Source organism: Cryptomeria japonica, chromosome 10 (assembly GCF_030272615.1).
Source record: "Cryptomeria japonica chromosome 10, Sugi_1.0, whole genome shotgun sequence".
Lineage (NCBI taxonomy): Eukaryota > Viridiplantae > Streptophyta > Pinopsida > Cupressales > Cupressaceae > Cryptomeria > Cryptomeria japonica.
Window position 1 is genome coordinate 610323750 of NC_081414.1, and position 17021 is coordinate 610340770.

The window sequence follows — 17021 nt, forward strand, 5'->3', positions numbered from 1 at the left end:
ATAAACTAAAATCAAAAAGAAAATCAACAATGATGCTTAACATTCTGCACATTTTTCCTCTGTGATTAGATAAATGATTTCTCATATGTTACCATTGTCAATCTTATCAAGTACTTGTTGATGTGTGTTTTAGGCACATAACATTACAGAATAAATTACCAAGATAATTTACCCTCTCTTGAACAAAATCACCTCAGATGCTAAGAATGAGATCAACTAAAATGATTCCAAGGTTTCTACATGTCAAGTCTTGACGAGTGGGTAATGTTCAACCCAACAATAAGAATAATAACTCTAGTTGAAGTTTCAACCCGGAGTTTGGACATTCACTTTGTGGAGTTACTATTTCCATAGCTAGTGTTCATTTGATTGTCAACCCAGGGACGTAATACTTGAATTGGGTCTGCACTATATATGCACTAAGTTCCTGCGATAGTTACCCTGCATTACTGCAGCAACTAACATCTATGCGGAAAAGGTAAGCAAGAATTGAAACTATTGAAAGGTTGCAGGAAAACTTCTACATTAACATAAATTCATTCAAAAAATACTGGCTAAGTTCAATGCTGCCAAACAGGAATTACTGTGTTTTGGTTTGGCTGCAGGAACAGTCAATGGATCTATTTCCAATGGCTGCAAGAACGTCTACTGCAGCTAAAGAAGAAAACTAATTTTAACAAAGGCACAGGAGCACTCACCAAGTGGGCCCCCTTGGGTGAGTGCTTCCAAGTTTCCCAAAAACAACTCTAAGTGCTCAGAATAACATATCTTTATTCATTGTTCTTCAAAAGTCATTACCTGATTCAGAATCAAAAGAAACTCAAAACACTTGTAACTTTATTTCTAAAATCCTCTGCTCTGCTTCTTCTCTTTTCTTTTTCTAACCTACGAAAAGAGATAAAGACCTTTATTTAAAAGAACACAACTACTTCCTACAGCACAGATCACGCCGATAAGAAGAGGCGGATAATTAATCAAGGGAAACAGCCAGAGTTAAGTCACTGATAATGTGGATCTAAACCGAACCACAGTCATAACATATCATTGCGGTATCTACAACACTAATGCCCACTTGAGTAAGACATCAGAAAGCATTGCGCGATTACTTTTCCTCTGTCGTTCCTTACGTTCATCAACATTTCTCCTAATTCGATCTTTCAATCACCTCCTTGAATATCTCTTTCTGCAATTGGCCTGACAGGAGAGCTTCCACCACAGCATCATTTTATTCCCTGCAATTTAAAAGAAAGAACATACAAGAACATACACAGATATTTTAATTAATCAAAACATCTATTAATTTCACACATGATATTGCCTAAGACAATCCGCATCGCAACAAGAATGAATAACATGGAGGCACAAATAAACTGGCAAAGGCAAAACATGTTTTAATAGGTTCAGGCTAACATCTGAAATACATATAGTCAACTTTTGATACATCATTACTATCATGTAAATCAAAATATGAGAAAAATTTAAGAGTTCTGGGGATAAAAATATGCTAATATCTCGACTCATCAGGTAACTCAATGGTCGATGTGAATTGCTGTGTTCACTTGGGGACTTACGCAAATGTTTGGATTATCATGAAGATGCGGAGTAGGTGTGTTGACAACTTAAGATTTATCAATATGGCTCTAGATTTTAATTCTTACTAAAAAATGGGCAAAAGGAATAGGGTTCAGGAAATCTATTCTAAGCCTAGGAATGTAGAAAATGATAAACAAATCTAGTGGAATCAAACTAGGCGAGGTCTCACAAACAGATATTAACACAAGCTTAGTGCAATCGTCTAAGGTGTACTTAAAGATTTTCAGGCTATCACCATCAAATGTTGACACCATCCAAGTTGATGCTTGTCAAGGGACGCGTAATAGTTGAAGTTAAGCTTACTCAAATTTCCAGTTGACCACACAAGGCGCACTTACCAACGGCAAGAGGCTAGTGGTATGGATTAAGGATTCCACACAAATATACTCAACAAATCTTCCACTCAATCTAACATACATGAAAATAAATTCTAATCTAACTTGGAGAAATTGAAAACTATGAATGCAAAGACAACACTTGCTGAGCAAAATCACCAACAATTGAACAATGATTATGATTCAAATAGCTCCAGCATATACCAACAATTCTACAAAAACTCTCTTACAAATGAGAGACAAGGAGGCATATATAGAGTCTCTTACAAAATGGATGGCCAAGATTGATACAAGATCAATGGCCAAGAACATGCAAACAAAACCCTAAAATTGCCCTAATTAGGGTTTACATCAAAAATGGCGCCACCTACATATGGCCCAATGAAAAGATACCTAATCATCAAATAGGGAATCTTCTAGAAGATTCCTCCCTACATCTCTCTCTCTCCTAGCATACTCCAAGAATCTAGCCAATACTGAATCTAACTCCTCCATGGAAATGCTAGGTAAGGTATCCTGTTGTAAATCAATCACATCCAGTGAATCCGAGCAAGCATCTAAAGTGTTCTCCTAATCTGGCATGAGCTTCTATGAACTATGAACCTGAATCAACAAAGAGACCAAGTCATCTATCTGACTCTTCTTCAAAGAGTCAAACTGGCAAAAATACATAAATTTCATCTTGTCTCTTAATTCGACTAAGTGTAAACCACTTCCATCAACAACATCAACACCCAATAATTCCTCAATCGAGGCAAGGATCTTCATCTGAATGTCCTGAATCAATCCCTCCATCTCCATACAACTCGACTGGGCGTTCTCATAAGTTGATTTCTTCACGGCTAATGAACAATACCAACCATGGAAATCGTATCTGTCTCCACTGTGCACAATGTTCTCGCTAACCAAGGTGGAATTAGGAATTCTCTTCAAAGCCTAGAGGTGTGGAATAGTCTTCTCTTGAATAGGCCGGAATTCTTCCCAAACTCATTCCAAATACTGGATTTTGACTACGAGCCCTGTTGTCCTATCATATGCATGGACAAACTGAGTAAGGAAATCATCTGCCTGCTTTCTTGTACTCTCCATCCACTTTTCCACCTCCGAGAGTGCATCTCTCGCTGCCTCATAGTGTGAATGTATTCCATGGTCAACTGCAATAGGGGAAATAAGGGTGGGATTTTCACATCTTATCCCTGCAATATACTCTCTAAATCTGATATTCTCTTTTCTGTACCTTTCTTTCTCCGCAATCTCTCTATCTAGCCTTGCATCGATTGCCTTGAGGTTTTCACCAACCTCCTGAAATTTTTCCCTTCTAGGTGTACGACCAAGGGCAATTGAAGTGATCTACAAATCCATAGGAGTAGAAATGTCCGATGTCACGCCTGCAATAGGAATAGCAATCTACGCAATCCGCATTCATGTCTCATCTCTAGCTATGTGCGACAAAATTTCCACTCTCTTGGGCTCTTTCTCCTTAGCACTCCTAGCTAGGTAGTAATCAATGTCTTCAATAGGCTTTACCTCTATCATTTGTTTACTTTTCTCCATACTTCTCATCAGCCAATCAGGAATAGCGGCCATCTCCATACCATCATCGAAACACATTTCTCGATCAAGTCCTCTCAATGCTGAGATAACCTCATCATCATCATCAGGATTATTCCTGGTCAAATCGTATATCTCATTTCCCAAACTAACTTCCAAAAGGAAAGTAGGGGATCTCGGCTGATCATCATTCTCATTTGGAGGTGCAGATGTCGTTGTGGCATGTAACTCCTGAGTATTCTCTAGTAGTCTCACTGTGTTGGAACACTATTGGGTTTCCTTGTTCTGCTTTGTTATTTCAATCACTTTGATTGATAAAACACTAAGAGGTGGTGAAGGACTGATAGGTGGAGGAATGATAATCTTTTGTTTCTTCTTCACCTCCTCAATCTTCTTCCCTCTGGCCTTGACTTCTCCTGGCGCTTTCTTCCTTCTCTTGGGAGCTTGACTCTCTTCGTCTGCATGAATCCTGACATCACTGATAGTCCTTTGATCATCCTCAGAAGTAGACTCTTCCGGCTTCATCCTTTCATAAGTGAAGGGAACACCCATATCAACTAACTTATTCATCTGTATATCTACCCATGCACGGGAGAAACTCAAGACCTCTCTCATCAATACATTCAGGTCAATCTCTTCTGACTCTGACCAATTTGGCAATATGATTGCCTTCTTCATTTCACTCTCATACTGTGGATGTGTGTGATCTCTGTTATCTAACACTTGATCAGGAATGAGGAAAAGTCCACACTTCCTCATGAAATCCACTGACATTCTGGACCACATTCTTCTCTTCACTGCTTGCTCATCCATCAAGTTGGCCCAATAATCTTCTATGTCAACTTTGTGAATGAACTTCTCTCCGTTGATCCTTCCTACTTTCTTATCTAGATCAAATCTTTCTCTTTTCTTATATGTAGCAAATCGATAGAATGCAAGCTCCTCACTTGCAGTGCTAGCGGCTATGGCTGACTGGCAAACCTGTGATGTCTTCCCAACTGAAATAGGGAATGTCATGCCTGTCCTATGCTTCTCTCTTTGAATGACATCGAACTCTAGAAGTTGTCTCACCACTTCCAACAAGATCATTTTGCCAGTCGGATGCCTAGGAAGTCTGTAGGGTTCAGATTGAAACCCATGAATCCTAAGGTATGTGAAAGTGGGAAACTGAATATACCACGATCCATATTTCTCTATTAGCTCTGTTGCCTCCTTGGACAATCTTCTATGGATTTTGCCTTGCAGCATCCGCGTGATGTACATAGTGAATGCATCATTCACTCTCTTATAGTCTTCAATTCTATACATGCTCAGCTGGGGGTAGCATTCATAACTCCTGAATTGTCCTTGCCCATTCTCGACTTCACCTTTGTATATCAATCCTCTGTATGAAACGAACCGTGCAAGCAGGTATACCAGGTAAGAAGTCATGGCGAATGACTTGGACCGCTCTACATTCCTCAGCTGAAAGTCCAGATTGTCACTTATAATCTTAGACCAATTTACCAATGTCCCTCTAAGACAATTGTGGATGAAATAGAACATACATCCATCGAATATTGCTCCCTGCAGCATCCCCATCACTCTGTTGAGTAGGAATATTAAGTCGCTATACTCCTCTTTGAAGTCTATGCACATGAATGTCTTGGAAGCCCTGGAATGATGAGACCTAGGCTCAATCATCCACTCTTTGTTTATCATATTATTGCATGCACCCATCTTCTTCGTGTATCTTTCTGTATATTCATCCTTGGTCACATCCTTCATATCTGATCCTCGTGGAATCCCGAATACCTTAGCAATGGCGTCCTCAACAAGGTAGGCAATAACAACGCCCTTAGGAGTTTTAATCATTCGCATGAGCGGATCATAACATCGTGCACACTCCAGGATAAACTCACAGCACTGTATGGACTGTGGAAATCCAGCAGCATGAAAAATACCACTCTTCATAATGTTCGCATATGCTGGGGAAGGAACTTGATTTCCGACTCCGAACATCCGCTGTCGCATCAAGTTCAAGTCTAGGAAATGCATGTTTGTATCTGTGATCTCCTTCCATCTGGATGAAATCTTGAGCTCTGGATAGAATCCAGTCTTCGGCATCTTTAGTAGTTCTTTCCTTTCGTTAAATCTGGACTTCGACATCGCACCTGTACGAAGCTTGAAGTTAGACTTAGGAAAATAAATAATACTCTTGATAAAATTCCTGACTTTCTAACGATTTTAGCTAATTAGAGCATAAAGTCAGGAAAATAGTCCATACACTTTGTAGATTTTTGACAATTAGATTCAAAGTGCGACAATGCTAGGGCATGGAAACCCTCTATAAAATTCATTAATACCTCCTTATGCTTAGAAATTATGCAAACTAAAATGCAAAGGAGTATACCGGATCAGTGATGACTAAGGAAAGGTGTGAAAGGTTGTGTTTTCACACAAGGTAACAATGAATGTCAACAAAATCTGAAGACAACCTGAAAATTAAGCTTTTAAAACATGTTGTAATCATCTAGATATGCATAAATTGATGAGAATTAACCTTCCAAGGCAAACACAAGAAAATTTGAGCATGTATGGAGGGCTGGAAACGAAAACTTAGTCTGAGGACAAATCTGGAAATGAAGTTTTCAGACTTACCAGCACCCTTAGGAATGATAAAATACTCAAAAATAAACTCCGGAATGAAGCACAAATGCTTCCCAAGTGAAATTGCAAGGTAGGTAGGTGGCTGGAAAAAAATTGTTTTCTGAGGACAGCACCCCTACAATGGAGTTTCAGGTCTGCAACAATGGAAGACAACTCTGAAAATTGATTGAAAATGCCTCCAATCAGCTCCTTAGATAAAATCTCTTAAGGCACAAAATAGCTGGGAACAAGGTATAAGTCTGAAAATTGATTTTCCAACCAGCTATGGAGGTCAAACAAGCTGCAACAATGGAGGACAAACTCAGATCTGCAACATATCAGCAAGCTGGGAATGATGGCAACCACCAAGTGTGAAGGAAATCACCCCAACCAATGGCACAAAACACTTGCCAAATAAAAATCGAAATTTCCAGCTATAGCGCCATTTTAAAAAATCTGAAAATGTCTTCAATGTAGCTCAAATCTGCAACAATGGAGGTCTGGAACAACAAGCAGCAATGGAGGAGAAAATCACCAAAGTCACCAAACACCAAAAATCGCCACAAACTTGGAAAAATTGAAAAATCTGGAAATGGTCTTCAATGGCAGCAATAGGATGGATTGCCAAGCTGAAAAAAATGCAGGAAAGAAATCCTCGATCCAACACTTCACTTCAGCACTACGCCAAAATTCGCCAATAAGGGAGAAAAATCGCCTTTCATGGAGACACCTGGCAGACTTAAATAATAAAATATTGCTGGAAACTCCTCTGTTATACTTGCTTTTGCCTCTCACTTTCACCACAAAAGCAATGTGGGATAAAACACTTGCTTATATACGTGTTTGGCAAAACCAACTTGCTTCTAGAAGGGTAAAAACATTAAATGCTTATTGCAAGTTATTTAATTTTGCTTTACAATTAAAATGGGGCTCACTTATTAAATATTTCAATTTTAAGTCAAAATTGAGCCTCCAGGGGAAAATCGACTTTGGTTGGGATTAAAAAAATCCCATTAAAATCACTTAAAATGTCAAAATAACCCCCACAAGGGAAAATCGATCTTAGATTGGATAAAAATCCATGCAAAATTTCATCAAAATGCATACAAAACAGGCCAGGGGAATATCGATGGCAATCTGGACAAGGAATCCACACTCCAAATTCACTTTATTCGCAAAAAACACTCCCTGGTGGAAATTAGACCTCACAGTTTGGATAAAAATCCGGACTCAAAACTCATCAAAATGCTCTCAGTGGAAAATCGACTTGGGTATGGACTGAGAGTCTACACAAAAATGCGCATTAACTTGTCACAAAACAGCCTGGTGGAAAATCGACCCAGGCATGGAATCATCCTCAACGTTGTCCGCACTCCTGGTAGAAAATCGATGGCAGTCTGGAGAAATCCTGACACTTAGCCAAATTTAGCACTTCCAGGGGAAAATCGACTCAGGCATGGATAAACAGTGGTGGAAAATCATAGCCAATATGGATTTCAGGGGAAACCCATGTGTAGTGTGGATTTTGAGAGGGGAAAAGGGTGGGTAGTCTAGAATATGAGGGGGAAAAGCACCTCTAGCATGGAATTTGACCTTCTAACCCTTGGAATATGGATTTCCCTTAAGAATTTGGCATTTTAACCACTCAAAATCGCTTAGAAACTTCAAAATTAGACTGGACTTAGGCAAATTTTCCAAAAAATGAGCGAAACACTAGGAAATTTGTCGGGATAAAGTGCAAAATCAACTTAAATAATACCTTAGGAGCGAGAAAACGACTCCAAAAGGTCTAGGAATAGCTTGGCACTTAAAAATCACCGATGCACGTGTTTAAAAACACGTTAACGCTCAAGAAGGTCAACACTTAGACAAAATTTAGGATCATTAAAATATCAACGTTAGCAACTTGATCCTATAACTTCGAAAACCCTAAACAGCACTAGGCATGATCAAAACTCCGAGACTCGAGCATGGGAAACACAAAATTGCCCACTAAGCAGCCAAAACCCTAACCTAACAATGCAGAAAGCAGGAAAAGAGGGGGTCCCCATTAGCAATGGGGCGATGTGTGGAAAGGTCACAACAGTCCTTAAACTACTTACATCAATGCATACATAAAAGATTATTAACCTGCTATGCTATACAGATTAGACAGTTTTAGTTTCAGATACGTTTCATGTATCCTTGGCAAATGTATTGATGTTCTTGAAGCCTTTAAGTAAATGTAGCCCAAAATCGTTGGACTACCTTTTTGCTAAAGAACAAATCTTTACTCGCAATTTGGGGTGAGGAAGATTTCTACATGCAGCTCTACTGCACACACATTAACTTGGCCATTATTTAAAAAATTTAAGTAATCAGTGCCACATACCAGGCCAGAACACAAAAAATTAGGAAGAAATAGACCTCAAACCACTTATAAAGCAGTGAAAGATCATCACAATTGCTTCTGGCTCCCAAAGTGCTACATGCTGACCAGCTACACCTGGCTCCCTCAGTGCCACATACCAGGCCAGAACACAAATAATTAGGGAAGAAATAGACCTCAAACCACTTATAAAGCAGTGAAAGATCATCACAATTGCTTCTGGCTCCCAAAGTGCTACATGCTGGCCAGCTACACCAGTTCATATTCAAGAAAAGTCAGCCCAGTCAAGGCAACCCAATTAGATAGTGACAAACAGCTGAAAGGTCTAACCGTTGAATCAATATAGGCCATTGCGTTGACCCAACCCTTTCTAGTCTGAAGCATACAAGCAGGCTTCAACTCCTAATTTAAAAAAAGGTCAGATATCTGTTAAAATGCCTAGACACATCAACTTCAAAACAGTATACAATACACAAACCCAACATATATACAACTTAAAGTTGATATCTCTCAGCACTTAAGATATGTACCTTAATTTTAAACGAGTAGAGGAAAATTCTAACCCCCTCCCCTGGCCTCACAAAATTCCTAACTATAACAATGTTTCTTCTGAAATTTTCTTTCATTTTTTTAAGCTCCACCAGACAGTGTCTATGGGACCCTCCCTTAGTAGTTAAGTTGGAATATAAAATCCTATTTATGAGAAATGGCTCAGGACTGTATATCTTCTTATCATATAAAGAAGTCAAACTTTTATACCTTAATATTTGAAAGGAAGCCTTTTTGCTTTCACCAATGTGTACATAAAAAATTTCACCTCCAAGGAAAAATTGTTTGGTCACCTATATTGTAACTAATGTTGGATTGTATTTGTCCAAAGATGAATACTATTATTGTGTATAAAACAAATCTCAAATTAAAGCTTTCACTAATGTAATCAATGGTTGTATTTATTTTAGAATTTATTTCAAATTTTATTTGAAACACACAAACATTTAAAACATTTAAAACATTTCAGAAAAGTGCACTTCTCATCGATGTTAAATCTCTTTACTAGCAAACGGTGTCAAATTGCCAAAAAATATACACCATTGCAAACCTAATCCATACAAATTCACATATTTCATGTTGATATCAAATTCTTTAAATGTACATAATACTTCACAGATTTGCCTTACCATCAGAAAATAATCAGAGATCAATAAATTTCAAATGTAAAAAGAGATTAGCATCTTTGGATGATGCAGAATCAGTCAACTCTACATGACTAATCAAAGTCAAGTGCACTTAGATTGCAACAGAAGCAAATGAAGCAGGAGTGCATAGAGAGTGCAATATGGTAGGAAGAGTGAAAGTGGTCTAATATAACTCTGTAAATTTGGTTTGCACAAGAAGGGGGCAAGAAGATGATGGTTGGCATAAGGAGATGATTAGAAGCATGTAAAGGACAAGCCATAGAGGTGAGGGTGCAGCTTCTTTGAGTGGGGTGAGGAACTGCGCATTTGGAAAAATACTGCCATAGAGGTCATACAAGCACACTGGATTTGGTTGCATCGAGTGGATTGTTGTCTTTAGGAATTCCATGACTGCAGGTTTTGATTGGTTGGTGAAGAATAGAGCATAAGCGGTGTAGAATGGTTGCATAGAAAAGGATATAGTTGTGAGCAGCACTTCAAACAAATTATCTCATTTCTTATTTTTTTCTTTTTCTCACCATCTCTTACTACCTTTAATATAAAACAATTTTATTTTAAACATTTCATGCCAGGATCTGTACTTTTGGTCAGCTGTGCATTAAATTGTTTATAACATCATGGATATACAGACACAGTTCACAGCCCCAAGGCTGCCATTGAAAGAAGGCCTCTCAGTGTAATCACTAGCTTAAATGTAACTTTCAATTATGCATTTAAACCAATGTGCATGGAAATGAACTTGCTGCACATACACGCAACCTACTCAACAAAATAAGCTTACATGCATATAGTTGCACACCATTCTACCTAAAATAGAGGGTTTTCACTCTATAAGTTATTTCAAACTGCAACCTCAGTTTGTCACTGGCATTTTATTGCTCTACCTACCTACCTTGCTGCATGACCCAAGATGTCATTAATGGTCTCAAAATGAATATGATTTCACCAATGAGGATTCTAAAATGTCTCTTGGTATCTACGGGCCCCTTTAAGACATGAATGGTGTACAAATGCATACGGTTGCTAATGTAAGGGGCATGGTTTGAAGTGTCTAGCCATGTGAAGGTGATACAAGCAAAAATGGGAGGACTATACAATTACAGAAGATACCATACCATGCCCCTTGCTAATGTAAGGGGCATGGTTTGAAGTGTCCAGCCATGTGAAGGTGATACAAGCAAAAATGGGAGGACTATACCATGGTTCTTTCTCCAAGATTTCTTGATGGTGTTGTTTTCTAGATTGGGAACAGAAAAAAAAAAAGAGGAAACAGTTACAGAACTATAGTTTCACATTTGAAAGTGGCATAGTTTAGATTCTACAGCAGTGTTAGAACTCCTAGGCTTCAGGGTAAAATTTGTGTCAGGTTTACAGGAGTTAAAACATGATGGAAATGTCATTGTTCATCACAATTTCATAAACCAACTGGTTAAACCAAGAAGCTTATCATTAGCAACTATTTCATCTGACATGTCACAAAATTGATTTTTCTCCTTCAACTGTTCTCTTTTAGCCTGATGATAGTTTAGATTCTACAGCAGTGTTAGAACTCCTAGGCTTCAAGGTAAAATTTGTGTCAGGTTTACAGGAGTTAAAACATGATGGAAATGTCACTGTTCATCACAATTTCATAAACCAACTGGTTAAACCAAGAAGCTTATCATTAGCAACTATTTCATCTGACATGTCACAAAATTGATTTTTCTCCTTCAACTGTTCTCTTTTACCCTGATGATGGTTCACAGAGTGTAACCCGAAATGTTGATGCAAAAATTCTTACACAGTTGAATCCAGAAATCAATTACAATCAACAGTATGGACTGTAGAAATCTGATAATTCACAAGATTGAGGTAGAAACAACTGAAAACTACTAGACAAAAGAAGAAGAAGAAGTGAGTTAGAAACTTAGACCAACCTGTTCTAAAGCTCCTTCACTGCCCCTCTCGTTACCAATATCCTGTTGTCCATTTCTCTCAAAAGGCTCAGTCGCCGTATCATCCATGTTTCTTGCAGCATCTCCGCCAGACACAACCAGCTGTTCCCTATTTGTTTCAGCAGTTTCAGGCACCATATGAACTAATAATGCTGTTTCTGCTTTACTATAAAACATGTCATTTCCGTTAGGCTTCAATTGCACATCTGATGAAGAATCACAATCTTTACCGTGTAAATATTTGGTCACTGCTCCAGTTCCAATTTCATCACCAGTAAGCCTGTTCTTTTCTGTGCCTCTTTCGTCCATGCCCAAAGCATTACCACAGTCCTCCCTTAACTTTACATTGAATTCAGACAATTCCTCGCATTTACCAACTTCAATCCTAGAATCTTCTCCTAAATGACAGCCTGGATTATCTAACCCTACAGCTACATCCCTACCTAAGTCCTCGGACAGATTCATTCTGTCAGAACTGAATCCATCTAACTTTATGGATGTATCTCTAATTGAGTCGTCAGCCATCTTCATTCTCTTTGAACTAGATCCATCAAAGCACTTCTCTCTCTCTACCGACATATTAATTTCCTTAACAAAATCTTTATCCTGTATTTGTTTATTTCCTTCCAAATTATAACCCTCGGTCGACACAGATGACTCCACCCCTGAACTCTTCATAGGCTTCCCATCGATCTCACAAATTTCCGTCTGTTGAGGAATCTGAGAAACCTGTTCCGATTCAGGAAGTACTCCAAACTGGAACATAATGCTGCCATCCGAAAACTCTGCCAAAAGCTGCGCATATAAGATACAGTTGCCGTAACAGAAAATTAAAATTACGACGAAAATTCCAATTGCATGCAATTGACAGAAAATCTCCATCTCTGAACAGTGTTATATCAAATTCAACGCAAATCACGAGGACGGAAAAATTTTCAATGTTTTTAATTTCCTTCGTGTCTGAAAGCCATAAGAGAGATTGATTAAATCAAAGAACAACTAAATACATCGAATTGACTCCAAAGACCAAATAAACCAGATTAAATTGAACTTTAAAAGTCAACCGGTTTCACAATAACGAGAAGAAACAGCAGCAGTTTTCAAACCTTCTGATGGCCAATCAGTTACATGTCCTAACGGCATGAAAAAATGGCTACACAAAATAAATAATATCCTAATTTGGGAAAATTTTACCTATCTCTTCTAAAAATTAAACGCTTTCCAGTGCAGAACACTGATGCTAAGGTTACGATTGAAAAAAAATGCCTGTTGAACTGGCACATTACTACTCTGAAAGCAAAACCTAATCTTAGAGAAATTTGCTTACCTGTAGTTGAAATTATCCCAAAGTCAGATTGAGAAGAAGAAGCCGTGAATATCGAGCTTCTAATCCGAGGTGAAATAAAATGGCGGCATTGCTTCCTTTGGCAGCGAAATACGGGCTTTAATGGACACGAAATTTTGAAGCTTTTGGCGCAGATAAATGAAGATCTAAACCCATTTAAGCAGGACAACATTATACGGCAATCCGTCAATTTTCCTACAGCATGCGCCATTGCAAATAGATTTGATTAAAATATTCAAGGCTTTATCCAGTTCCATGGATTATACGCGTGAAAAAAAAAAAATTTAAAACAAATTATACAAAAAAAGTCGATTCTGAAATGTCCTGGTGTAAATTAATAAAATAAATGTGGCTTTGGTTCCATGCCTCGACTTTTGTTTAGTCTTGTGTCGTTAAAGCACCTGTTTTAACATGGAGCTTAACACTTTACTCCTTGACAATACTATGCTTCAGAAAAAATCTTAAATGACGTCTAATGTTTTTTCAGTGATGGTGATGATTACGTGGCAAAATAGCCTTATCGTTCTGCCTACGCAAAAGAAATGAAATGGAAGATTTGAATACTTTTGTTAGACCAAGAAGTTCATGGGAACAAGAGTTATTTGTAAAAGTGTTTTTTATTAACAATGTTTAATTATATATATGAAAGTGGAATGTTTAATTATATATATGAAAGTGGAATGTTTAATTAAAAAATGCTTCATTAAAAATATGAAATTTCTACAATCTATATTAATAAGTTTTGTTTAATATTTTTTGAATTTAATTGTGTAAATTTTTTTTATTATCAATGTTTGCGGATCAAATTTCGTGATCTATCATCCTTCTCTTTTCTTGCTTTCTTACTCTCATGATGGATCATGGAATTCGGTCGAAAATATTGGTAATAAAAAAATTCACACCATCAAATCTAGAAAATACTAAGCAACAAAAATGGTTCATGTTAGGGGATGACCCTGTAATGCAATGCAATGGTAAGTTGCAAAGTGGCACTTATGCCACTTCTCGAGTTCGAATCCCAGCACGTTGATACACTACGTTGAACATTGGTTCCTTGACCAGTGAGTAAACAAGGCGACAAACCCATAGAGGAGGTAGGTGGAGGGAGGTGGCACGAGGTGTTTTGGATTGATGGTGGCAGCAGCACTCGATAAAAAATATGTAATGCCCACCAAAATACCCTAGAGAAAATAACTAGTCTAACTAACGAATAGAGAATTTTTTTTTTAGAACATCTACTAATGCAACACACAAGATACATTTACACATGTGCATTAATTCAATATCTACCAAAATGCATAAAACATCATAAACATAACCATAACTTCATATTACACAAGCGAAAATAACCATACAACAGTTATCCAATCCTTAGGATATCTCAACGCCATTACTTAACAAACAATAACACATAAACACATCCAAAATCATGTTACCATTAACATCCTCTACATTTAGTTCCTAATCAATTACTTTCTGTCTAATATGTGAAGCATTAACTATCAATGCATTTCCTAGCGTATCCCAATTAACTTCTAGTTCATTTTAAAGTACCAAACAAAATATTCCTAATCCCCTTTTAAAACCATCTAACATGATAATATCATCTTTTCCATGCAGTCATCTCATAACATAAACTTGTTTCATTGCCTTTAAAATCATTCATACCTATAAGCTACTCACACATATTTATTTTAAAGAGTACCAACATGATCATCTAACTCTCTCGCCACAACCATAAGTACACATAGGATAATCTAATAACATTACTCATTCATTGATTCCTTTCAATCTAACATTTAAATCATAATGAATATCCAATTACAACATGATCATTACAATGATTACAATACTCATAACCTACTATATTACATCATGGTCTCAAGGTACAAGACACATAATCTTCCTTTACAATTACAACTTTCTCATGATATAAGGTACATAATTGCAATCACCATTACATAGAATATGCTCCAAGGAACCATCCACATGAACAAGAGATATGAATCCACATCCACGCACACTAGCAACCAACGAAGAACGTCCCAATGGAAGAAGGCATCAAACCACCCAACCATGTGGAACCAATAAGGAACCACCCCCTGTGCTAGGAGATGACACAAGGTTCCAACCAACACTCTAGACCTAAGCTGACACCTAACAACCAAAGGACAAGAACTCACAATCAAGAAAAGCAACCACACAAGAATACACCAAATCACATCACAAGGGTAATCGAAATGCAATAAACTCCTAGAGGCATACCCGCAATCAAGCACAAGGATCATGGACACATGTAGGGAAAGAGTGTCATCACATGCTACCCTTACATAGAAGGGGCCAAGCCACACCCTGATAGACACGTGGAATCGTTTCAACCTTGGCAATCAAGGGAGTTCAGTTTATCGTCTCTATGGTCTTCCCAAGCTCATCCTGAGTCTCTACTCAAGGGCCATGAGGTGGGGCCACAAACCAATTATTATCTTATTAGGTGAGTCCTAATTACCCAACCCACTAATTAATTATTATGGTTATCACTTGCAAATTAAAGGAAAACTCTCCATGTGGTTCCGTGACAGGTATAAACCCTAAGCATCCTTACAAGGAACCTTTTAGAAGCCTATTGCTCATGACCCCGGTCGTACACATGCAAGAGCCCACTTCCCCTAACCATGGACCAAGACCTTAGGGTGAAACATAGATAACCACAATATAAGGAAGCTCATACAAGAGAATCCATAAATAACATCCACATATTGATACAAATTTGAAGCATAATCAGGGCCATAAAGCCAACATGAAAACTAAGAGCCTCAATCAACAAAAGCACAACAAAAACAAGAGTAAGGCATGCAATCATCTTACTCAACAACAAATCATATCACATCCTCAACAGCGGAGCATATCCATCATGCTAGAGCTTACATAAACCATCCTCAATAGCAAGGGATTATCCTACTTGTTGGAGCTAAATAAACACATATGCACAATCCTCAACGACAAGGCATTATCCCTCTTACTAGAGCCATAATAAAAATGAATCAAATCTAAGCAATACATAGAACCAAGAACCTCAAAGACACCTTCACAAGCCTCCAGTACAAAGCCAAATTCAAGAAAACTGATCGCAAGCTGACGAAATCATCAAAAACCCAATAAAAATGCAAATGGCACATTTGACCAATCTTCTTGCGCATTTGACCAATATTCTTGCGCATTTGACCAATCTTCTTGTGCATTTGACCAATATTCTTGCGCATTTGACCAATCTTCTTGAACATATGACAAATCTTCTTCTGCATATGACAAATTTTCTTGTCCATATAAAACAAAGACCAAAACTCATAAAATGGAAGTATGAACTCACGACTGACTCAGGAAAATTACTAAGGCATAAAATAGGACTCGAGTTCAATCCAGAAAGATGCAATGACGATCATTGCACAAGGAACAAGGACATACCCAATCAATTAACCAAAGCATAGACATAAAATTTATTCTCCAGTGCTACAGAAACTCACGACAAACTCTGGGAGAGAAAGGTTTAAACAATCAAATAAAGCTATGATCGAGAAAAATAATCATCCCAAATACACATAAAATAATAACAAATCCACTTCATTCCTCCTAGACCCAAGATATGAATCCACAATAAGACAAGACATTATCAGAAATGCACAGAAAGTATACAATGTTGTTCACAGGAAAAATCCCAACCAGTAATAGAAATACATAATGCATTGTGTGTGCTAGAAATGTGGGATCATCCTGCAAATGGAAGAAAACACCTCAAACACACACATGAAACATTGCATGAGAGTTAGTAATCACAAAAACATGTTAGTGAACCCAAAAACTCTCAAAATCGTTCCATGCTCCTCTATCCCTAAAGATCCTTTAGATTCAAGGTGGCCCTCACCTGGAAGAGCACTTGATCTCTTGGATGTCAACCTAGAGAACAAGATTTAAATGATGATTCTAGGATCAAAATGAATGCAACTAAGATCCTAGTGAATGCTGAGATGATGATAGGAATGAAAGCTAAGGATGCAAGATGAAAAGCTAATTATG

At 37.8% G+C, this 17021-nt stretch overlaps 1 protein-coding gene across 2 annotated transcripts in view; it reads right to left on the minus strand.

Annotated features, from left to right (window-relative positions):
• The window catches only part of LOC131064820 (probable protein phosphatase 2C 71), a 76144-nt gene extending 62698 nt beyond the window's left edge, over window positions 1–13446 (minus strand). The window contains exons 1-3 of one of the 2 annotated variants that reach the window (XM_057999091.2): window positions 13317–13446; window positions 12933–13145; window positions 11588–12390 (exon numbers count right to left, since the gene is read on the minus strand). In XM_057999091.2, coding sequence (XP_057855074.1) covers window positions 11588–12390; window positions 12933–13122 — 993 coding nt within the window. In that variant the 5' untranslated portion in view covers window positions 13123–13145; window positions 13317–13446. The other variant, XM_057999089.1, reaches the window with a different exon arrangement.
• Window positions 13447–17021: the final 3575 nt, after the last annotated feature.